This window comes from Trachemys scripta, chromosome 5 (assembly GCF_013100865.1).
Source record: "Trachemys scripta elegans isolate TJP31775 chromosome 5, CAS_Tse_1.0, whole genome shotgun sequence".
Classification (NCBI taxonomy): Eukaryota; Metazoa; Chordata; order Testudines; family Emydidae; genus Trachemys; species Trachemys scripta.
In genome coordinates, this window is record NC_048302.1 from 32,344,522 (window position 1) to 32,370,505 (window position 25,984).

The 25,984-nt window shown below is 41.7% G+C and overlaps 1 protein-coding gene across 4 annotated transcripts in view; it reads left to right on the forward strand.

Moving 5' to 3' along the window:
- EGF (epidermal growth factor) overlaps nt 1-25,984 on the forward strand; it is a 98,662-nt gene that overhangs the window by 21,631 nt on the left and 51,047 nt on the right. For all 4 annotated transcript variants that reach the window (XM_034771517.1, XM_034771516.1, XM_034771515.1 and 1 more), the window contains exons 4-8: nt 357-538; nt 4,629-4,859; nt 7,414-7,616; nt 16,284-16,409; nt 17,393-17,515. In XM_034771517.1, coding sequence (XP_034627408.1) covers nt 357-538; nt 4,629-4,859; nt 7,414-7,616; nt 16,284-16,409; nt 17,393-17,515 — 865 coding nt within the window. The remainder of the gene's footprint in view (nt 1-356; nt 539-4,628; nt 4,860-7,413; nt 7,617-16,283; nt 16,410-17,392; nt 17,516-25,984) is intronic.

The window sequence follows — 25,984 nt, forward strand, 5'->3', positions numbered from 1 at the left end:
GATATTTTATAGCTTAGGAAATACAAAATAAATTTTGGTAAAAGGAAAATCTGGGCAACTTTGGGATACCCCTGGCTGATTTTCATTTGAGAACAGCTCATCCTTGCTTAGCATGACTTAACTCAATGGTTTGTGCTTAAAGATGTAGGTGACAGGAGGAGAGAAATGCAGCACAAATCAAGGTGATTAAAGAGCAAGCAAGGAAATCCAGTCTCTGTGGTGCCATTAAAAAGAGGCCAGCCAGTGGATTTAAATGGAAGCCTCAATGTGCTTGCAGGTCACTAGTTTGTTTGGTGACGACTTCTGGATGGTAATTTGGGTTGGGTTTTTTTTATGTTTTTAATTTCTGTTTACAGAGACTACGCTATGTTGAAAAAGGTGTTGCAGGGTTTGCCATCAACTGGATAAATCAAGATATTCTTTGGGCCAACCACGAGAAAGCAACTATTGAAGCAACTGACATGAATGGAAACAATTCCCGAGTCCTTTTAAAGGACGTAGGTCATCCCACAAGTATTGTTGTTGACCCTGGGAAAAGGTAACTCTGCCTAAGTTTATAAATTCTTCGAATCAGTCTCAAAATAACCAAATGCTCTGATGGCTTCTTGTAGGCTAACAGAACAGCTTGCGTACAGTATGTTGATCAAATGTCAAGTGATTGTTACAACTTCCCCAAGAACACGATAAAGATAAATAGGGTGGCAGGTGGCAGCAGCATACTGGAGTCCAACACAGAGACTGACCTCCCTAGTTCATCATTAAAGTGAGGGGAAAGAGCTCTGATTGCAGGGGAGGAGATGGGGTTAGGTCAGGGGGAAGAGGAATGAGGAGGTTATTGGTTGTCAGGGAAGGAGCCAATGAGGTCTCAGTTGATGGAGGTGGAGGACTTAAGGGGAATGAGCTTGATCTTCATTTGGTAAAGCAGGAAAGATGCCTGAAAATGCTGAGAAGCCCCAATCTAGAACACAATTCGTATTAAACATATAGTACTTACCGTATATACTCGTTTATTAGCCCGTTCGTTTATAAGCCGACCCCCCAAGATGGATAGGTAAAATTAGCAAAAAACTGTATGACCCTTTCATAAGCCGACCCTATATTTCAGGCCTTTGGCTCCTGGCCTATTAGGTAAGCCGCTAGCAGGCCTGGACATTTTGTTTACCTGGAGCGTTCACAGGCACGGAGCCCCTCAGCTAATGCCATAGTGGTTTTCTTTGTTCCCCTCTTTCTATTATATTTGCCTCCAATTTTGGTCAGCTTGTATACCGATTGTAAAGCTACTGACTGCTGTTACTGTTCTATAAATGTTAGTGTTTTAGACTTGATAAGGGAGCTTCTCTAGGCTCAAAACAATTTACATAGAGAGCCACTCAGAGATGCATCCATGCAGGGAGATTTGGCTTGTCTGAAGAGATATTTGTATTTGTATCATCACCCTGAATACTCTGTGCTGACTTCTCTTAACTGTGTAAAGCTCTTTCATTGGTAACTTTTAAAATAACAGCAGAGGAGACATTGAGATACTCCATATTGATATGGCAATAAAATATTTTTGTTGGCATTTTTTATTTACAATGAAGCCACTCGTCACCGCTGTCGATTTTAATGTTAAGGCTCACGTGTCCTCCTCTTTTGCACTTACACACTAACCTTCTTTTCATGCTAACCAACAATATCTATATTCCTCACAGGGTTGGCATTTGAGTATGATTTAAAAGGCTGAATGCCAGACTACTTATTTCTGTACTGAATGTCACATTTACTGATTTGGAAGTTGTCACAAGTCCTTGTACCCTTTCAGCCTAAAGCCGCATAGAAACATTTTGTGAATGGAATAATGAAAATATATTTGCTAAACTGTTATGAACTCTGCAGACAGACTAAGGTGTATATATACACCTATGTGTGATCAGCTAGGGATTTATTTTAAAGCATTACTCACATGCTGCTGTGTCAGGCTAGTTAGCTATTAATAAACTGTTTAGGTCCTCCTAGAAGTCTACTTTCTTATGTATCATTTTTATATTTTAGCACAGTCTGCTTGTCTGAAAGTCCTGATGGTTCTATTTTAATATTAATATAGTGAAGTCAAGCAGTCAGTGAATTAATTTCCACAGGGACAAACATATGCAATGTCAGAAACTAAGAAGAAATATATCTTCCTGGAAATGTGTACAACTCTCAAGTAATGAAGATCAGCATGATAGCTAAATTAATAATCACATTTTTCTCAAGATATGCTTGGCTGGTTTTGCTACAGAATAATAATAAAGCAACCTTTTTCTGTATTCCTCTATTTCCTTTGTGGAGTTTAGACATGATCAAGAATCTGTAGAGGAGGCGCTGTTGTCTAGGGGTACTGCAAGGGATTGTGAGTCAGGCAATCTGGTTTCAATTCCTCCCACTAATTTGCTATGTGACTTTGCGCATGTCACGTGGGCCTGATCCAACTCGTGCTGAAATTAATGGAAGTTTATGTGATTGGACTGGGCCTTTAATTGTTCTATGTTTCTCTGTTTCTCCACCTGTAAAATGGAGATTATATAATTTAACCCACCTTTCAAAACATGTTGGTATCCTGAGATAACAAGCACCATGAAAGAGCGAACGATTATTATTGCCGTGTTTGAAAATTGCTATAGTAGCCACCTCATATTGTCCTTACTAAAACATTTTTTCATCTGTAGTTTCTGTATCAGATTGACCTAGCACATACCACAACAATTAGATTGTAAACTTCCAGGTGCAGGTACTGAGTCTTTCTGCTGCATTTGTATAGCACCTACCCAGTTAGGCCCTTTCTTGACTATGGCCTCCGGGTATGATATAAATAAGAATAATGATAATACACAGGCTTTGTGGCTTTATTATTTTGTACTTTTAAGAAGCATTGTATTTCTTTCAAATTCAGTATGATTTTACACTTTTGGTCTGAATGGGATATTTATGTCTAACAATTTCAGTGCTATCAAACCAATGCAATGTGATAATTTTGGAATTTCTGTGTGTAATCGTAAAACAAAGAAAGAAGCAAACAGAATTTAAAAAAAAAAACCCTAATCCTGTAAAATAAAACAACTATCCATATGTTGTTGGAGGAACTGTGGCCAAGCCAGGTCATGTGAAAATATAGGCCCTGATCCTCCAAACCTCAAGGAGAACAAGTAATTTTGCACAAGTGAATAGTCTCATTGGGCATGTTTAAGTGTGTGCAGGATAATGGCCGTATTTTGACTGTGCCCTAATATTTAGATTAAAAGAAATCAATAAAATAGTAGAACAGGTATTTTTCAGTTAAGTTCCTGTAAAACAGATTCTGGATTGAAATTGCTTGGAACGGAAGAGTTGTATTTATCCACAGAAGAGATACAACATAGCCAGAAGCAGTGCAGGCTTTCCCTAGTCATGTGCCTTTTCCCTGACTTGCAGGCATCACTGTAGGGATGACAGGTTCCAAGATATGGTGACAATACTGTCTTCTCTGTTGGGTGTAGCTAGATCACAACTGAACTTTTGGAAACAATGTTTGGTCACCACTAAACTGGATCTTCCTTGGGGAGTTTCTAGTGTCTTGTTACCTAATTCCCTCAGCCATCCAGTCCCCTTGAAAACATTTTTAAATGTGAAAAAAATTATAAAATGAATCTTAGCACTACAGTGGTTGCCGTTGGACAGTCACCAGTTGTTAAAAGATACAACGCAGTAACCAGAGTTATTTTCTATCTTAAAGGTGTCCTGAAAAGGGGGAAAATAAGGTATTTGCCCTATTTACTTTTTATATATAAAGAAAGCCATATTCCCCCCCTTTATTGTTTAAAGTTTTATTTTCCTGCTAATTATTTATATTAGACACTCAAATCTTGTCTGTTCTCGAAGTCTCTGTAGTGACTGAAGAACTTGTGAAATTATGATATAATGGGAGAAATATGCAGAAAGCTAAGAACTGAGTGCCAACGCTGTTTTTAGTCAGACTGTATAAAGCTCCTTTTTTTATTTGTAATTGTTGACATCTATTTAACTCCAATAGCTAACGAACATTTTGGAGAAATGATGGTCACCCATTTAATTAAAGTGAGAGAGAGTTCACAATGTGTAAACTCTCAGACCAACAACTGCTCCTCCAGCAAAACCAGGGGAGACTAGACTTAGCACTTCTGATACATCTGCAGTTAAAAAAAAAAAAGTAGGAAAGGTATTTTAAAAAATCTGATAAGCAACAAATGTATTAAAATTATTTGCCTAAATGACAGAGAGCCTTTAAGCTTGCAAGCCTCGAAGGTCTTTAAGAGATGTAAAGGATAATGGCAACAGTATGTCAAGAGCAAGACTCAAATCCACTTAGATATATATCTTTTATGGACTTTGAAGTGATACTGCACAAGTATTGAAGAAGGGTATTTTGTAAACATTCTGTTTCTGGTAGACAGTTTCTGCATATTTGACTTGTCCTTCATGCAACAGATATCTTGGTATTACTCAACTTCTGAATTAGATGTTTCTGTTCTGGGAGTACGGTGATTAAAAATGAAGAATACTCTAAAAAGGGAGGGCTAAACAGATAATTTGCATCAGCTGCTGCACTGTCTTGCAAATAGTTCTTCCAAAATATGACCCTTTTTTGTCTTTAGGTTTGTATTTTGGTCTTCAGACGGTGCTCTTTCCAGCGTTCACAGAGCAATCCTTGATGGAAATGACATGAGAAGTGTTTTGAGGACCACAGAAAAAATAAAGACCATCTCACTGGATTTTATTGACATGAGACTCTTTTGGATCCAGTATGATAGTGAGGAAGATGTTTCACGCATTGGATCATGTGACTATAATGGTGGCTCTATTCATTTGCTCAAACATTCTGCCCCGTAAGTTTTTCTGTGTTGGATAGAAGGAAACTAAATATTTTTTAGGGCTATATCAGATAAAGACATCCTCTTCCCCTTCTTCTTTGAGTCTGGAAATAATCAAGATTGTAAAGTACAGACAAAATGGCACAACATTTTCAGAATAACCAATATATAACCTGAAGATGATAGGAAAATAGAACAAACAACCCATTTTCATTGCTGTCTGAATAGTACTCCTCCTTGGCACTCTCCTAAGTTTTTAGCAAATGACAACTCATTAATTCTCAGGACTCTCCTTTTAAGTAGCTATGTATTATTATTAGCTCCTTCCTGTATATGGAGAAACTGAGGCAAAGAAGTTATGTGATTTGCCACAGGTCACAGCAGGTGGGTACAGAGGACAACAGAGGAGTGTGGGCTTCCAGCCTGTGCTCAGACCACCAATCATGTCTTGTCTTCCTCTTCTGTCTGATAGTCGTATATAATCTTGCTGTCCTCTTCAGCTGCTGAATCTGGAGGCTTTCCTGACCCTGGCAGCACTAGATCTACATACTGTCCAATTCTCTGCTGATTTTACTGCTGTGGTCAGTTCCAGAGAAACAGAAATAGTGACAATGAGTGTCTCCGTCATGTACGGTCATCATAAGCCTTGTCTACACTAGAGAATTTTGGCATTACAAGCACTTGTGACATTGAACACACATGAGTGCTTGCAATTGTGCACATTGCTTTTGCTTGGAGCAAGGCTCATCTTTGCTGCATTCTGCAGTAATGCACTGACCGCAACATGGACAGACAGTTGCTCTCCTATAATTGCCAGCACTGTACCAGAATGTTCCTTTTACCTTTCCAATGACTTCTTCCTGAGGTCTGTATCAGCACACATCTATCTCTTCACATTGTAGGAGGTGCTCAGGAATGGTTCCCCTCACCTATAGACCTCAAGATGCTAGGGAAAACCCCCTCTTTCAGTACCAACTGTCCCCAATGAGCCCTGGTATATCCGTCCCCCCACCAACTCCCCATCCTGCATTCCAGTCAGATTCTACCATCCCTGCCCCCTCTGTCATCCTGTTCACTTCCTGAGAATGGGTTAATGCCCTCAAAAGATGGACACTTTAGGAGCTGTACAAGACTGAGCTCCTTTTGCATACACTTTACAAGGTGTGGAAGAAAGACCAGGACTGTGGACTTTAGGAAATCTATATCTCCTGTATTAAGGCACCAGTCCTGGGGATCTTCTAGGAACTGTGGGATTGTTACCTAGGGGCTAGATTATTAAATGTATTTGAGTGCCTAAAGATGCAGATAGGCACCCAGTGGGAATTTTAAAAAGAACCTAGGCACCTAACTCCCATTGATTTCAATCAATTTTGAAATTAGTGGGACTCGGGCACTTTTGAAAATCCTACTAGGTGCCTATCTGCACTTTAAATATCTGGCCGCTAGTGCTTCTGCAATGGTACAGGATTACGGTGTGGACACATTGCAATAATGCACTTGAAAAAAGGATGCCTACTATTGATATCCTGCATCACTGCAACTTACATCAGTAGAATCACACCAATGGAAGTTGCAATGGTACAATTCTCTGTTGTAGACAAGGTTTTATCACATCCTGGTATACATGATTTACTCCTTAGACAAACTGCCTTAGAAAAATTGTGTTTTGTATCAACTGCCCTATGTCTGGTCCAGAAAACATATCTGTTAAGGCTCTAGGTCTGGAAATTGGGAGGTTTTATGCAAATAAAGTGCCACCTAATTGTATGTTTCAGTATGTGTCATCTCATTTGCATACAATTACCATAAAATCTAAGTTTCTCTGCACACTGTCAAATCTCTATGAGTTGCTCCCATTGAATTTACTCACATCCCATCAACCCAGTCTCTCTAGCTCCCCACTTCCTCCTTTGAGTTTCCCAGTGTTCTCTGGGGCAATATTATTTTCCCTTGAGCTCTGGAAGGGGCAGAGTCTCCTTCTTCTTCCCCCCATGTGAATGTTCTGGGAAATGGATGCCAGCATACTGCTCTTGCTAGCCATCTATGCAGAATTTCCAGCCTCTCTCTTGCTCCTGAGAGGCTCAGGAACCCAGCCGAGGGGGCTAGAAATCAGTAGGCTCTCAAAGAAATGGGGATGCTTAACAGGCACTGTTCCTTCCACAAAGGCACATGGCATAGTGTGTTGTCCATTTTAAACCATGGGTTCAATAGAGTTAGCCAGAATACCAGGACTTTCTCTGTGAAACAGGGCAGTCCTGGTCAACTAGTCACTCAAGCTGCAGGAGTTGTTAGTAATTGTTTGGCTGGCCCCACTGTGTCTGCAGTATGTTGTGTGCTATGTTGTGAGCAACAGTATATTGTGTCCATAGTGACATTTCAACTGTCATACCATACCTCACAAACCATTCAATCATGTGTTCACAGGTTTTAATTTCTTATAAAAAGTATATCAGGGTATCTGAAGCAAACATGGTTGATCTATGTTCCATGTTTTCAGGAGACATTAAGCAAATGATTAAATAGGGATGAAATCAAATGTTATTTATTTGTTGTTTCCTTTCCACTCCAGACACCATTTATTTGGCATATCTCTGTTTGCTGAGCACTTCTACTATCCAGACCCGAAAACTGACGCGATCCGGAGAGCCAGTAAATTTACAGGAAAGGTTATAGTGACAATCAGCCTGAAACCATCATTTTTGCCACCTGCTGAAATAAAAGTGGTGCATCCATTTAAACAGCCTGGTGCAAGAACAGATGCTCGAGATTTTGGTAAGTCACCATATAATGACATGCTTATGTGTATAAGAATATTGTCACACACTCCATTTAATTTTTCAGGATAGAATTTTTTTCAGCAAGAGTTCTGGCCCCTTTGAAGTTGATGACAAATTCCCATGGACTGCCCTGGGGCGAGGGTTTCACTCAATATGCATGACTTTAACAGGAGCTTCAGTTAGGAAGTACACAGAGAACAAACTAATTCTATTCATTTACTAATGAGGAACATCCACATGAATTAATTTCTGTGTGCGTGTGCGTGTGTGTGTATGTGTGCGCATCGCATATCCCTAAGTATATCAAACATACACCTTGGCAACTCGCCTCAATTCCTGTCCCCTTATGGACCTTTTATTCTAAGGCATAATTGAAAACCTTGCTGTCAGTCCTAAGTTGTTCTGAGAAATGTATGAAATGTCCAACCAATAGTATATATGTATGTCTCAGTCCCACAGTGAAGTAACTGGATTAAGGGTCACACTGTTTACCCTAGGACTGATACGGAATTCCTATAGAAACTTTTAAATAAGAAGTGTGAGTCTGTGTGATTTACAGTAAATCACCTCAAAGTGTGATCACACCATGGGTATTTTACTGTGGGATCAGAAGATGAATATAGGTGAAGGGATCCCCTCGTTGCAACATGGCACCTAAATACCACAGTGGTGGGTACACTATAAATGCCCAGAGAGGAGGAAAAAAACAGGGTCTGACTCCACTGTCTTGCACCTTGTGTAGTCATTTATACCTTCCCAACTGGGTGTGGATGGTTATTATTTAGATGCAGTAGCATTTTGCACTTGTTTTGTACAAGTGTATAAGCAACTACACAAAGTGCAGGACAGTGGAGAATCAGGCACCGGAAAGTGTACTATGGCAGTGGTCCCCAATCTTTTTCGTCTGGCGGGTGCCAGACGACGAGCCACGGAGGACCATGGTGGCGGACGAGCATCCGCCGAAATACCACCGACCAGTGGCAACATCAATAGGCGTCGCCGCCGAAATGCCGCCGAAAATTGGCGGCATTTTGGCAGTGACGCATCTAGATGACGCTGCGTCTCGGTGGCATTTCAGTGGATGCTCGTCCGCCAGCCAGTACGTGGGCGCACTTAGATGCCCTGGCAGGCGCCGCGTTGGGAACCCCTGTACTATGGTAATTCCAAAGCTCCCATGGAAGGTGAAGAACCATGAGATTCTGAGCAACTCAGGTGGTGAGGAACATAGAGTATTTCTTAACAAAAATTATAATGTAAAAAAACCCTCTTGAAACATAATTCGGAAACCACCCCATGACACTTACTTATTAACTTCATATCTCTTATCCATCTATTGACCCTCCTCTCCCTTCACTCCATCCGATGCCATATTTGGACCCACTCTCCCCTCTTCTTGTACCATGGAGTGGTAGAAACCAAGATCTTCAAGAGGTATCTCCTGTGGAAATATCTAATTTTCACTTCAAGCATTTATTCTGTTGCAGTAGGGATGCTAGCAATTAAAATCGAATGTCAAGTGCTTGCATGAAAACAAAACACACAGCCATGACCTTAAGGAGCCTGTCCCTTTATTCAGAGATTTTTCCACTGCTCTGTACAACATGTTACTAGCAGACTGAATCATTCCCTTTGGGAAAAAAACACACAGTCACCGGACCAGGGTAGCTGTGGTTCAGTGGGTGAAGCATCTGCATATTGCTCAACGTGATACAACTAGTTGACCCAGGTTTGGAAGGTACTGCATAATTTCTCCTAAATCCTGAGCTGGTATTGACCAATAGGGTGTGTCTGCATGTGCATGTGGTAGGGGTGAGGGGAGAAGAAACTGACTAGTTCATAATTGCTGACACAATGAATGCCAGGGGCTGTCAGCTGGGTTATAAGCGTTCCCTTGAGGCAAAGTACATAATGTAAAGCTTATCGATGCTGGGCACTTAGCTTTTACTCTTCTCATCGGAGCTTATATGTATTCGCCTCCCCCTCCCACCGAAGAGTATAGACCGCTTTTCACTGTCCACGTTTCAATTGAAAAAGGGTTTTCCCCCTGCTTTTCTTAGTGGATAAATTGTCAATGTTTTGAAATGTGCCATGCTGTCTGCAGCTTTACTGCAAGGATAATTTGGTAGAAGCATGAAAGTAAGTGGTGCTTGTAATGCGTTTTTTTCCTCTCCCAAATGGCTTCTTATAATACGAGGAGAAAAAGAAGCTTACCTTGCCCAATCCAGATGAACTCTTTGGACTTTACATGTGCATTGCTTAGCTTATCCAGCCCAAGAACCGGGATTGAGAAGGTTAATTAGCCCAAAGCACAAATGAGATTTATAAGGGATCTTACAACAGGGCAACCTGGAGATGAAAGCATGTAGGTTCTAACTGGATGCCCTGTAGAGGCTAAGTCAATGTTTGCGGCAACACCGCATTAAATGTGAATGATCAAACCTTATTTAAACCAGAAACACAGATGGCAAGTAAGTTCTCCTCAGGTACAAAAGAACCTGACAGGAAATGTTTAACTGCTACAATTCCTGCCAAAGATCAAATTTGGGTTATATGCTGCAGGCTTTTTTCATTAGATGAATGCCTTGCTTGGGAAAGGTCCTCCACTATCGCCTTTTTCTTTCACAGGACAGTCTTGAGCTTGTCATGACTGTTTGTTTCACAACTATCAGGACATTAATTTGGCTTTGGGTTTGAGGCAATGTACTCTCACAATGTCATGATGTAAATACCACAACCTTCTGATGCAACAGCTTTGTTCTGTGGGGCAAAGTGTGAAAGGTGGAAGGCATTCTTCCCACATGATAAAGAATCTGAGGTAAATAGCTTCAGATTCAGCGGCTGATAAATGTATAACCCCTCTGGAATACCTGCCACCTCTACTTACGGTTTACAGACTGTCAGCATTGTCCTGACATCTCAAAGACCTATTTCTCCTTTAATTATCTTTTTTTCCTGTAAATACTGTTCTGTTTAAAGGGATACTAGTGTCGGGCAAAACTTAGCCCCAGTTTTAGGTTTTATTGCTAAAATGTTCAAATATGGGTATCTACATTTAGGTTCCTAAATCCATATATAAATCTTTTGATTTTCAGTGGTTCTGAGTATCTGTAACTCCCATTGATCCTTAAAGCAGACATGGTTAAGAAAATGGCCTATATGATTCATTCATGAGGCCAATAGAAATATTTCCATGATATTTTTTATAAAAGTCCAGTGGAAGCAGTTTATAGTGTTGCTAATCAATTTGAGACAAGCAGCTCAAATTTTGACACTTCCAACCAAACCTGAACCAAAAACCTCTTTCATATCTGATTAAATAGTAATTCTTGAAGTGCTTTTCTACCAGTTGGCCAGCACTTTCCATATTATGGCTGGGTAGAATAATGCATGTGAAATACAATAGTTAGGCTATTTTCCATGTGGTTGAATTTAGAGCACATGAACAAGCTCTCTTGTACTTTCTCACCTGTGTGGTCACATAAGGGGGGTTTGCTGCATGTGTGAGGGTGGGGGTGGTTAGATACTCTCGTTCAGCAGCAGCAGTAGCAGCAGCAACAGTACAGCTATTCTTTGCCCGATAAAGGGTCAGGCAATCCCAGAAGAAGATTAAGGAGATTAAACCAAAAATAATAGTTTGGGAGACAAAAATAAGCTTGTGAGCACTCGGTCCTAGTTACAGAAGCACCAGCCGCTGAAGGGAGCGGGGCACAGACAGCTCAAGAAGCCTGAAAACCCCTCCCCATAAAAAGGATATTTGGATAATTGAGTTTTGTTTGAGGGAAATTCAGGGTGGGGGTTTTTTGGGTGCTGTTTTCTATTTGTTTTGAAAGCATCTTTCTGCATCAGGTGTAGGGTCCAATACATTCTACAAGTTCTATGGATGTAGTATAATAAGCAAGGATGTATAGCACTTTAATTCTAATGATCAAGGAACTAGGGTCCCTATTAGTGACAGATTTTTTTTTTACTAGCTTCAGGCAATGTGTTTGTCTAAATAAAATGTTGCTGGGCTCGGTTAATCTATCCAGCTAGCTTTTTGGAGCATATGAGGCATAAGCACCCCTTACTGAAGTTTAAAACCAGGGTCACCAACTGGCCATAGGTAATGTGAAGAAAATGACCTCTCTTTATGATGCAGTGGCATTTACCATCTTGTTATTTTTCCTTCTCATTCTTTCTCTCTATTATTCTATTAGAATGTAGCCATTGTGAGAGGTCATGATTATGGAGGGAGAGGTGATCTGATTCTTACAAGTAGGCAGTGGGGCCAGTCCCTTGGAAATATGAGTATCAGGAGAGAGACTTTGGACTGTACTCTGTATTCTGTGTGGTGCCAGTACATGAAGCAAAGCCTTGGGTGATGTGTTCACAACAACCTGTGTTGCTACACAAAGAGGCTGCTGCATTTTGTCCCAACTCGAGGCTTAGCGAGGCATGTGGCTTCATTCCTAGCTTCAAGTCCATAAATACATGGGTCACGGTGGTTGTGCTATTTTCTGGCCAGTTGCATATGGAAGTAGGTAGGGTTTTTCCAGGGCTGTTTATGCATTCAGTAGCATTACAGTCCAAAGGATCCAAGGCTCTGGACTGAATTAATTGTCTGGGGGCAGATTCTATAAGCCAGATCTCTAACATTTGGGTCTTTTGTTGTAAATAACCACATTTTCTTGGCATAGTGCTTCCATGTCTTCTGGGACAGAACTTGTGATCAATCATTTTGTAATTGCACCTTATCTCTATTTGCTACCTATCCAAGATCTATCCTGTTCTGTAGTGCTTACCACTGACTCTTTCCTTTGAAAAGGTTCCATTCAGTTATCCACAGGATTAATTCTTGGCTTTGTTTTCTTCTCTCTAGACAGTCTCTGAAAATAATGCTTTCCAGGACACAAAAAGGATAAGCGTTTGGAAATCTCCTTAATTTCTGCCTCTCTGAGTGTTCTGTGTTTATTAAACTAATTACTTCCTTTACATTCATGATGGGGAGCTGGTTTTCCTGCTCGTCTCTTTTGGTTTGAACCATAATGATACTCAGATATTTAGGAAATAAGAGCAGATTTTCTCTAAGCAGATTCACTGTGTGTCCTGGGAAGAAGTCGACAGCATACACTATAGTTCTTATCCTATTACAGATGGTGTTTTCTCTGCTAATACAGGAGCATCTAAGGGCATGATCCTCCCCCTGCAGAATGTAACTCCCATGGATTTGACTGGAAGTTACCTATATCCTGCAGAAGGAGAATTGGACCCCACATATTCCTATTCACCATGCACAGCTTCCTCTTATTCCTTACCTGGCTTTTGCTTTGATTTTCCTTGCAAATTCTGGGGATTAGTTAGTTATATGACACCTGAGGTAGTTCTTAGATATGGTAGCCAGATACATATATGCTAAATATCTAACTGCTGTATGTGTAAAAAATGGAATTTTCAGAACAGTTTTTAGAAATTCCTACCACTTTTTATTTCCATTCAGTGAGTGTACTTGTCTTCTTCTTTGAGGACTGCTGTTTTGAGGATAAAGCAGTATACTTACAATAAAGAAGCAGCGTCTCCTCTAGTCGCGTACCATCTAGTATTGTATAGTGCATGTCAGTTTAAAGTAGATCCCATCTTTTATGCAAACTGTGACCCAAAATGCTTTACTAAGTTAACTATGGTAATAGAGTTAAAATAAAATAAATGCAGAAAGAGAGATCTTTGTCTATTTAATAGGATTCACAGGGAACCAATAACAACAGTATTTGGCAGCAAACAGAAGATTATTTGAAATTGAATCACAATCGACTCTGCTTTTGTCATCTTGAAGTTCAACTGCTAGCTTAACTCGGATACTTTTTTCCTTTGTGTTCTTCAGTAGTTGTTATTGTGGATAAGCTGCTCTAATAAGGTCTTTATCTGTCCCTCTGTCTTTGGCTCTAATGTGCCAGAGGCCGGCATTCCTTGTTGTTGATGCTGTGCTATGTCATTTAGGAAAGCTGCTTTGGCACTATCATAGGATACCATTCTGCCCTCTATAGACCCAGGACAACGAAAATGATTAGGAGGCTGGGGCACATGACTTACGAGGAGAGGCTGAGGGAACTGGGCTTGTTTAGTCTGCAGAAGAGAAGAGTGAGGGGGGATTTGATAGCAGCCTTCAGCTACCTGAAGGGGGGTTCCAAAGAGGATGGAGCTTGGCTGTTTTTAGTGGTGGCAGATGACAGAACAAGGAGCAATGGTCTCAAGTGGCAGTGGGGGAAGTCTAGGTTAGATATTAGGAAACACTATTTCACTAGGAGGGTGGTGAAGCACTGGAATGGGTTACCTAGGGAGGTGGTGGAATCTCCATCCTTAGAGGTTTTTGAGGCCCAGCTTGACAAAGGCCTGGCTAGGGTGATTTAGTTGGTGTTGGTCCTGCTTTGAGCAGAGGGTTGGACTAGATGACCTCCTGAGGTCTCTTCCAACCCTAATCTTCTATGATTCTATAACCTTTACTGGCGGCTGATTGCCCATTGCCAGTCCTGTTGACATGTGACTGTCTGGCCTGGCTGCTTGCATTGGCCAAATCTTTTGTGAAATTAGGTTCTTGCACAGGTGTGTACCTCCCATCTGTAGAAAATGGCAAAACCTCATTTTACAGATTCTAGTTCCTTTAAGCATACTCCCCCGCCTTGTCTCCCTATGCATGTGCCCATTGTGTATACTGTTATAGTGGCGGATCACCTGTTCTGGTGTCTACTCTTAACTCCTATTTATTGACAAGAACAATCCCCCTGCACTTGCGAGGAAAAAAGTTGTGAGAGTCTCATCAGTAGCACACAGTAGATAAGATAAACGAATCCCCATTGTCCAAAGTGACAATGAACATGACAAAGAAGACAATTCACCACAAATGTTCCATAAAGTCCAGGCAGCAGAACAAAGTAAATGATTAATTATTAGTCATATATAAACAACAGAGAGGAATAAAATGATAATTAGCATATGAAACAGGATGCAATATCATACGCACTGTTGGCAAGGTGATAAGGTCTTTGTAAAGGGACCATTCTCCTGTACATGCACAGATAGGTGGAGACAGCAAAGTGGATCACAGAGGCAGACAGTCCTTTTCTGGTTGAGGGATCATCTTGCATTTGGCCCAGATGCATCTCACCACTCTGACTTTGCAAACCAACAAAAATCATCTTGTGAGTCTCTGACTATTGACCACAGGTCTCCAGCCAAACCAGTTCTGTCCTTTCTCCTGATGCCATAAATGATCCTACACAATCATGGCTTTTAGCCTGCCCCCACTCTCCTGTTGGAGCACAAGGAGCTTCATTTTTAGATAGTAGCTTGCTGACTTGATTTTACCAGTGGAAAATGACACAAGGTTATTTCCCTAATTTGTGGAGATGACTGAAGAGAAGCAAGAGTTAGAGCCCAGAGCATCTCTGCTCTTAACTGGCAGGATTAAAATAGCCTTCCACCAGAAGAAGCAAAACTTTAAAGAGAAGGAGTTTCCTTAGAATTGGCAGATGAATACAGTAGAAACTAACTAGACTTGGAACCTACATACTGGAGATCCTGCTTCCCTCCTCCCACAACTGTGATGGGTGGAGGCACTCTAGCTGGACTCATGGAGTAAAGGTCCAAGATAACCTCTGTTTGTTGACTGTCAGTGCATGCTTTAGTGGAGGCTTTGGGTATTATTTGGAGGAGAGGAGTTTAGCATGAGGATAAATATAGTTGGGAGTTGTTTTGTGCCGGGTGGTTAGTTGATGGGTTTATTTCGATTAAGTGTATTTTTAACTTGTGGCAGAGGCAGCCTAGACTATTAGATATTAACATCAATCTTAGTACGCAAACAATCAGTTTCATCGGTTACTTTAAATATCACAAAGCAGTAGCTGGGTAAACTCCGCATAGGTTCCATTACTAGTGTGGCTCCCTGGAGTGTCTGGAAGAATTTCAGCGGTCTTTAAAGGGCTTCTGGAGTATTATTACTGTTTCTAAGGTGATCCTACTTAGTAGGCTTTATTCTCTGTTCATGAAAGAAGCTTCACATTAATTGTCATAATGATTATTGAATACTAAACATGCACATAGCACCATAATCTTGGATGGCTTCACAGTCCCTTCCCCAAAGAATTTTTATAGTCTAAATTGGACAAACATAGAACATGAAAGTAACAGATGAAGGTTGTAGGGAAAGGAGCAATAAAAGTTAAAACAAATACAAATGTCAGTTTATACAGCAAGAGTTCTGCTGTTTTAAAAGACAGACCGAGGCAAGGCAAGCTTTAGATTGTAAACTCTTTGGGGCAGGAACCATCTTTTTGTTCTGTGTTGGTACAGTGCCTAGCACATTGGGGTCCTGATCCAGAACTGGGGCTCCTAGGTACTACCACAATACAAATAATAATAAATAATAATAATTATTAATGAATAGACAACACCAGGGTGGAAATCATTGGTGGAAAGCATGGTGAATGGGTTTTGAGGCAGGATTTGGAGGAGGAGATCAAAGATGCTTGTGTCCTTCTTTCTCACTGAATATCATGGGTCTGATGGTGCAGTAGTTCAAATCAATCTGACTTCCACATGAAAAGTGACTATGAAATCAGGTTCTGTATGTCAAGGTGAATTTTGTATTTTATAACTCAATCTCCATCCTAGAAAACATTTACTCTTCCAGAACACAGATCCTGCCATTTGAACAAAGAAAACTGCAAGAGAAGCATTTGCAGGGATGACTCCAAGACCCATCGGTGCAAGTGTTCGAATGGATTTGTTTTGAGTGGAAATAGGCAATACTGTGAAGGTAATATATGGTTCAAAACATGGGATGGATGGGGCAGTTGGATAAGCTTTCTCCCACACTTTAGCCTTTTCTCAAATCTTGAATTATGTTTCTTTTGGAGGTTCTAAAAATTTCAGTTTACTTTCTTTTTTTCCTTATATTTCATTTTCACATGTCCGGGTTCTGATTGAATCTAGAAGCAGAAGTACCAAAATACCTCAAGGAAGTCTGTTCTTTGTGAAATGTTGCAGTCTCAGTTTGGATTAGTCAGATGATGTTCAGATAAGCGTGCATAATTTTGTGTGCTTATAAGAATTGAAATGAATCAATGGGTAAAATGGTCAAAACGTGCCTAAGTGATGTAGGTACCTCAGTCACATTTTCAAAAGTTACTCAAGCGCCTAAACCTCTTACTTTTGAAAATTGTACCTCACTTGTTTTAATCCAAATTAAACAGTCCAGTATTTTTCTTTGAACTTTTTTCTTTAATTTGTAAAACTTGTTTTAGGGTAAAATTTATAAAAGCATACTAATCACTCAGGAGTCAAATTTATAAAGGTATTTAGGCCCTTAAAGATGCAGATAGGTGCCTAGTAGGATTTTCAAAAGTGTCTGAGCAGGTTAGGTGCCTAACTCCTATTGAAATAAAATGGAATCACTTTAGAAAGTGGAACTTAGGATCCTAAATCATTTAGGTGCTTTTGAAAATTTTGCCCTAAGTCACTGAGGCATCTAAATACCAAAAAATTGGCCCTTAGGCACTTAAAATTTGTACCCTTCATAATTATAAATCAGTACATTCTCTAGCTTGTTTGAACTCTACAAGCTTTCTTTTCATAGTTTATTAAGATCAGCATATTTGACAAAAGAAATATCCTATCTTCAATAGAACAACTAAATAAGAATTTCTTCTAGAAATGTTACATTGCTTTATTAATCCATGACCTTGCATGTATTAAATATATAATGACCCTACTGTGTCATACAATTGTTTCTCTTGTCAGATGTCAATGAATGTGCTTTTTGGAACCATGGCTGTACTCTGGGATGTGTAAATATCCCTGGCTCCTATTACTGTACATGCCCACGAGGTTATATTTTGCTGCCTGATAGAAAAACATGTCATGGTAAGTAGCTGCAATACATAAACATTTGAGGACTGATCCTGGAATCCTCACTTACACAAACCTAGTGTTTCCAGTGTTGCTACATTTCTCTCTTCCAGCCCTTTAATGTGTAAATTACATCAGCTTTGATTCAGTGAACCAAATTTAGAGGTCATGTTTGAGGAAGTAAAAGCAGTGCTTAATTTGTGCCAGGACTTAGCTTCTCTCCCCCCCCCCCCCGCCCCCCGGCACCTCTATGCTTGGCAGTTCATAGCCCTGGCACCTCTGGGCTTGCTCTACCAGTTATGAATATAAAAAAAAATTGCTTGAGCCCCAGCACCTCTTTCATTACAAATTAACCACCAACTATAAATTACATATGGATAATCAAGTGTGAGCCTCATGGAACCTACAGGAGTTAACTAAGCATCCAAATCCTAGGATGTTTACCTGAACCAGTTCCAAGCTATGAACCTCAACTTTTGGGGTTCTCCCATCCCTGGCTGTGTATATACTTTTGCAATGTTGACAGTGGGTTTTTGCAACATTGGTGATAAATATCACAAAGCAATATATAAGGTAGAGAATGTAGGAGGTAGTGAATTTTTTTATCTTGCTTGATCTTAAAGAGATCTTTAACAACCTGAGAGAGTATCCATTTTGAGATAATGATAATTAAGGTAATCATATAAAATAATATAAAACTCACCAAAATACACAGATTTCACTTGTGTGGGTAGGTAGGAGTCTTGTGGACTTTGGACTCCCGATTTATTTGGGGAACTTTTCCTGAACAGTTTTTCAAATGATAGCAACTTTGAGATGATTTTGGGGAAAATCACAAAAATTTCTAGCAGTTAAGTTAAATTACAACATCCTCTCACTTTTCATGACCATATGCGAAGTGATTATATCCAAGAAATCTCTTTTTGAGTGATTTTTGTTTTATTTTGTGAGGTATTATTTTCCATCTACTGAAGTATTCTGTAAGTGGTATAACCCTAATATAAGACAATAAGTAACACATATTTAGAACATAGCATATGTGAGTAGGAAAGGTGCCAAACACTCTTAGCCTAAATAAACATATGTTGTGTGCTTATCCGGCTTCAAACAGCTTGCAGATAGTACAATGAACCATAATGTTTAACATAATATAGAGTCTCGTGGTTGATTAATAATGGAAATAATATATCCCCAAAGCATGAAAATTGAAATAACACCTCCATTTCATTCCCCAGAGATAGAAAGATTTTCTGAGTATATCATTGTGAAGCTTAGCCAGTCATTTCTATAGATTCACATCTATAGTATACAACTATAGTTCCTAGTATTTTTGTTATATGAAATACATATAATGCGTACTCTTGGAGTAAGTATCCAATATGCTCTGATATATCAAAATGGAAAGTAGGATCATTTCTTTTTCTTGGAATATCTTCTATAAATTGATGTTCTGATCACCACCTTTGTAGTTTGAAAGGTTAGGAATGCTGCTTTTTTTGGTTTTGTTTTTCTGTGTAATATTATCCTTGTGTTAGACCCTTCACATCTTCTGGCTGTGATGTGAAATGATCTCTTTATGACACACTTTTCTAGATTTGTTTCTCAGCAGGATTATGAATTTGACAAGCTCATATATTCCCAGTCAGTTGGTCTAATGGGATATCGTTTCCTGAACGTTTTAAAATTTCCCTTTTTGCTACTCCAGGTCTTTAGAAGCACTTTAGTAACTGATCTGGATCAATTAAGTAATTTCAACAGTGTTTTATTCATGTTTGATTGGTCTAATTGTTTAATCATAGTTTCATTCATTTAGAATTGCCCAACCAAGATGGAATTTGGCCACACAAATATTTCTTTTAATTTTTATTCTTAGCCATGATTCTATTCTGTTCTGTTCTACGTAGGTTCTTATACCATACTCATAATCACCATAGTATCTGAGGCTGATTAGGTTCCTAATTTCCATTGGAATCATTGAGGATCCAAGCCTAAGTGCCTCTACACCCATTTCTGTGAGGCAGATCTAGCTGCTGACTGTAAGACTTGGGAATACGAACACCTAAATCCCTACTGTATGTGGGAACCAGAAAGTAATTTTGTGTCCCTAGCCAACTTGGTCAGGAAACAAAGGTGAATCCTATCCACCTCAGTGCACATAGGTGGGATAAAGCATCAGGCGTCAGCTTTATTAGCATAATTGTGGGGTAAACAGTGTTTTAATCCCTACCAGGTGTTGAGAGAGGTCATTATGAGAGGACAAAGTTTTACATAATAACCAGCAAGAGGGAGTTCTCCAGTACACCCACATCTCCAGGGTCGGTGCAACCCATTAGGCGACCTAGGCAGTCGCCTAGGGCGCTACAATTTGGGGGGCGACGACCGCGGCGGTATTTCGGCGACGGGACCTTCCACTGCCTCAGTGGAGGGTGGCATTTCGGGGTGGGACCTTCTGCCACCTAGGGCGGCAGAAAAGCTGGAGATGCTCCTGCACATTTCCTCTGTCTTTTCTGGCTGGTCTTAGCCCAGCAGGAGAAATGCCTTTAGAGGGAGGGGTGAGTGTCCCTCTCCCAGGACTGAGCCAGCCAGGACTCAGAGAAGCAGTCCTCCTGCTGGTCCCCTTAAACTCCCAACCCCAGCTGATGTGGGATGGGGGATGCAGGGTGTGACATGTGCACAGTGCTTTGCAAATCTTGTAAAGAGATTTTGCATAAGTTTGCTCACAACAGCCTGTAACAGGGCAGCCTGCCTCTTTAAAGGTCTGGAGGCCTTGAGCCAGCCCTGTTCAATCACCCTCATCTGTGCCATAATTAGCTGCCTCCCAGCCTGAGGGGGAGGGAAAAATAGGGTCAGCAGATAGCCTTGGGAGACCCAGGTGTTCATCAGGCTGACAGAAGTCAGCTGCAGGGAGGAGCTACAGGAAACAGGTTAGGCTCTCGTGGAAGCCGGGAATTCCAGAGAGCTGTGAGAGTGATTCCAGGGAAAGCAGGCCAGGAATGGTGCTCTCTGACAGAGCAGGGAAGATTTAAAGGTAGTGCAGGAAGGGGTGCTGCCCTGTGAGGGGAAGGCTGAGGGAACCTACATTAGAGGAGGAGACTGAGGCAGAGAGTGCCTGCATCACTGTGTTTGACCAGGAGGGGAGATGGGGGGCAGTCATGCCTCTGGTGCAGTCTAATATGTTCCTTTGTTGAGACCCTAAAATTATGTAACCCTCCACTCAGATTTACACAGATACAATGTTCCTTAGGTTTGTCATGGAAAACTGTTGGAAACATGGGCTTGGAAAGTCTGTGTGGTTACCAGTACAACTGGACTCTTTAACTGACTTTCCCTTTGTGCTTGATTAGGATAAGCATGCATGTGTATTACGTCCCTTCAGTGCTACCTGTGCTGTGTTTGTTTTCAGACAGTGGTTGGAAAATGCCTTTTCTTTTACATGCTACACTTACCCATGGGGGAAAGAAGAAAATTTGTTTAAAATAATGTGTCTGTGGGGCAGCACTGTCCTGTGAAAATTCAGTGGAAACTCTGTTGCCCAGGTGTATTTTAAAGGGGTTTCATTTCACCACTGTACATGCCATTGTTATTTTTCACAGGTTAGCAATTTGGGTATGTTCTGTATCTCATGAAATCTCACCCTCACAGCATGTTACTATTGGCTGCTAGTCTGGCACTCGTCCCCAAACTGTCCTGGGCTTAGTTGTGGCATTTAGGCATAGGCAATGAGGCACTGCTCTATCCCAGGAGTAGCATGCTCCAAAAGGCATAAGCCCATTTTGGTGCCCGGTGGGATGGGGGAGGCTCCACTATGGTACGGTAGGATGGTACAGTCTGCTTCCCTTGGTGCATCTGGCCTGCTTGGGAGCTTTTGCTCTGCTTCTCCGCATCTCCAGTTGGATGAAATGTGCACCTTGGGGCATACAGAGGGAGAAGCAGTTCCTATGCTCTGCTGAGCTCAGGGACTGCGATTGTGACAGGCCTTTGCATGGAATGCAAAGGCTTAAGGAGGAGGCCCTATTGCAATCTATCCCTCTCTTTGGATGATTTATTTGTGGTACTATCTTACATGCAGCTACTTGGGACTGGAAACATTTTCAACACTGCTCATCACTCTGTCAATCCAAGGCACCTATCAGCTTAGTATTTAAGTGCTGAACAGTGATATAAGGTGAGAAGACGATAATCTGCTTCTGAGACAGGCAACGGACCAAGCATAGATTAATTTAACTCCTAGATTGCTGCTATAACTTGTATAATACAAAATGACTCCCACTCCATACAGTGCGCACATAATCACTATACCAGCACATTCTCTCAACTAAGCATAGAGATGGAATAGTGGAAGCCCACACAGTAGCCTGAAACTTTTATGATTCCCTGCTTATTATATAAGTCTCATCATTCTAAAGCCATAAATTCCTATTAGGGTATTAATGTAAGGTCAGTTTCTAGACCTCTTTCAAGGTACTTAAGAGGTCAGAAAAGTGCATTGCAGAGCACAGTTGTCTTGTATAAGGAATATTTACAGCAGCTATGTATCATTCAAGCCAGCAGACACAGAAGCATCGGTGGGAAACCTGCATTTGTTCCAGTATCAGTCCTCCCAACAGATGTTACCATATGGCACTAAGGCAGTGTAAAGAAACAAATATGTTGGCTGGAAGGAGGACATCTAGGGCTGTTCTCTTCTCTAATTACTTGAAAGGAAAAGAGAATTTATGAAGGAAACCTAAAGATGCAGTTGGCGCTGTCAACAGTTGTGATGGAAAATCCTGTCAGTTCTGTGCTTTCTGGAAAGTCTGTTTTCTCCCACAGGAAGTAATGGCAGAATTTACCATCATGGTATTCAAGAAAAAAAGGAATAGTTTTGTATTTATTTATAAATATACACATATTATGAGCCTCTCCCTGAATTTACCAAAAGAATTGAAAGAATCATAACAAGTCTTCTGCCCACAATAGGCAGTATAACGGTTACTGAGACTGATGACAATTTACAATTTCTTACCAAGAAAAAATATCTCACCTTCCTTGTGTGCCTGGAAGATCAACAGTTAAGACTCTGGTGAACTGAGAGAATATGTTCCAGAGTCAGAACACTGCAGTTCCAATCACTAATGGTTACATACAGGCTCTGTCTGTCTGGAGGAATTACCACAGTGGGTGTAGCAGTATTTAAAGAGACAAACAGCACCTTAAGTAACTACAACCCCACCATATTAATTGGATACTAGTGGGATTAGCTGCTAATCTGGTGATTTTTGTTCATATGCACATGATTGAATTAATCAACAATATTCTGCAAGGAAGAAATTTTCCTTCGTGGCATATTGGCAAGGAAGTTAATTTTTTTTTTATTTCCCCCCTCTTTTCTTTGGATCAGTGATCAAATGTTGGGAACAGGTGATTGTATCCCATGTGATCAGTTTCTTGTGATGGCTGACTGGGGGAAGGGCATGCATTGGTAGCTCTAGGTTTTTCCCACCAAGTTCTTTTGCCTTTAGTTACTATTATTATTTATTGTTTGCATTACTGTAGCACTTAGGGTATACCTACACTGCAGCTGAGAGAGCGCTTCCCAGCTGGGGTAGACAGACTCGCACTAGCTTTGCTTGAGCTGCTGAGCTAAAAATAGCAGAGAGGACATTGTGGCAATGACAGAGACTCAGGGCAGCGGGTGACTAGCCTTGCATCAGTGTCCACCATCCATGGCCCAGCTGCCTTTGTCCCTTTATCCCAAGAATCTCCAGTTGACTCCAGGGAAATGGAAGTGCAGCCCCCCTTGGTGTAGTGCAGCAGCTGGGTGAATCAGCGTTTAACCCTTCTATTGTCTTCTGAACACTCAGCTGCAAGCAGACCATCAGACAGCCTTCTGTATTTGCAATCGAGACTGAGCAGAAGAGGTCTGTTGCATTGCTTCATGATCACAGGAGCATAGCCAGATTTTGGCAAATCTTTGGTGTGAGGCCAGCAAAACTGTGAACTTGAGTAAAAGTACCAGGAATGACCACACATACCAGCAAATAGCAAAGAAGCTGACAGTGTTGCAAATTTAGTGGAGTGGTGACCACCACAGGGAGCAGATTAAGTGGTTTAGGACGGAGCTGACAGGAAAACCAGGAACAAGAACCGCACCTTACGCAACTCGCTGACATCGTGTCCGTTTTATGAAGAGTTTGATCAGGTGCTGGGCATTGTGCCAAGCACAGAACCAACTGTGGTGCATGATGGCCTGGTCAGCCAGGACGGTGCTCTCCTGCCCCCAGAATCCAGCATGGGGACTGTTGGGATGGGAGTCAGCAGCAGGTGCTGAATGAGGACAGTGAAGTGACTCTGTCGCTGAAACCAGTCCCAGAGGAGGCTTTGGAGCAGGAGCAACAGCAACACATCCAGAGGCCATACTCTGAGGAGCTGTTTGATGCCTGAGGAGCTTGCAGCAGACACAGAAGGAACAGAAACTGCCCTGAGTGTGATAAGTTTCTGGCTCCATTTTAATGTTTGTTGATACTGTAAGGGGAGGGATTTCCATTCTATGAACCAATGCAAAAGTTATTAGAAGCCCCAGCTGGCACAAGTATCTGCTAATGTCAGATTGTCTGCCACCAGTAGCGTGGCTCCCTCTTCCTCCACCACGTGGCATTCAAAATGGTGACCAGAAAATGCAAAACTGTAAAAACACCTTGAAAGTAAATATTTATTTGAGAACACACAAGTTTTGGCTAGGGCATTCCTGTTCCTTAAAATAATAATTGTATATTGCCATATCTGTAAGGATGCCGCTCTGTAACCACTCAATGGCGTAACAAGCCACCTGGAAACAGTGATTCTAGTCCATTTTCAGCCAAAGGCAGTCCATAGGTGACAAAATCATTTGTGCCAAATTTGACGGGGCTTTGAAATTTTGTACAGAAACGTGGCAAGAGGCAGAAGGGTAAGGAAGAATGCTGTGCAGTTCCGGGTGTTTCCATGCAGTCATAACAGGCTAAGCCTTGTGGAAGCTAATGCAGCATCCTGTTGATTTCCCTCATGCTGATAGTTGCAAACTTTTCCTGCAGTAGGAACTCCAGATAGGTAGTAGCATTTTGGAGAGAAGAATATTTTCCAGGGCCACCTCGGTAGCTGACCAGCCCACTCCACTCATAGATGAGCTATTCAGTCACTACATGTGTGAATATTTCAGTTGTACACTGCAGGTTTCCCACCAGCAGTTTGGGATAACATCTCCCTTTGGCAATCGGCCAAGAACTGTTATGTCCTCCAAAATGTGGAAGGCCTGAAATGATAGAAAAAGCTTTTGCAGAATGGCCACCGATGGGCACCCACCTGCACCAAACCCAAATAGTTCTGCAAGTTTTAGAAAGCGAAAAACAATTTTGCGTTTTTAACTTACCATTGTCTATGCACTTCTTTCACTGCGATGAACCAGGCTGTGTCCAGAGGCCTTCTGTGATCTGAAGTATCCCTCTCACAAAATATTGAAGTTCAGTTGGAAAAGTAACATTTTATGTCTTTGAAATTAAAAAGGATTTTTTCTGTGCTCCTGCACTAAGCTGTATGAGACAATAATCCACTGTGTCTTGTCCTGTTCCAGCCCCCTTAACATCTACTGGCTGCAGTACCTCTGCAGCTCGCCCACACTGCAACAGGAACCTGAGCCAGTGTATCTTCATGAACCATTCCAAGAGGAAGTGTTTCTCTGGTGAACTTCTGGTTGGAATTCTGGACAGCATAGGTGCCAACTTTCTCTGGCGCCGGTGGTGCTTGCGCCACCCCCCCCGCCTCTACCCTTTCCCTGCCCCTTCCCCACCCCCATTCCAACCCCTTCCCCAAAGTCCGCCCCCAACTCCGCCCCTTCCCTGCCTCTATTGGACCGCTTCCACAAATTCCCACCCCGGCCCTGCCTTCTTCCTCCTCCCCGCTCCCTCCCAGGGCTTACCGCATGAAACAACTGTTTCGTGGTGCAAGCACTAGAAGCTAGGGGGAAAAAGTGGGCATGTGGCGCGCTCAGGGGAGGAGGCAGAGGCAGAGTGGAGGCAGAGGTGAGGAGGGGTGGAGAGCTGCCGGTGGGTGCTAAGCACCCACCAATTTTTCCCCGTGGGTGCTCCAGCCCCGGAGCACCCACAGAGTCGGCACCTATGCTGGACAGGGCCAACGAGCAGGTCCAGTATCAAAGATAGAGGAACTTGTGGCTAGAGGAAAGGCATGGCAAGAGGAAAGGCTCAGGCTGGCTGCACAGCTTGAGGACAGGGTTTCGGTGCAGTTCTTGGAACAGGAATGGTGGCTAAGGGAGGAGGAGAGAGCTCAGCAGAAATAACTGTTTGAGCGGTTGATACCGCTAAAAGCAACAAGAGTGCTGGTTTCTGCTGCATGACCCACACCATGGTGTGAGTCCCCTATGTGGTACCAAGAGATGCAGTCCAGAAACAGCTTGCAAAACGCCATGGCTGGGTGGCCCATGCAATCAGGCTCCATGAGTGGCTGGGCAAG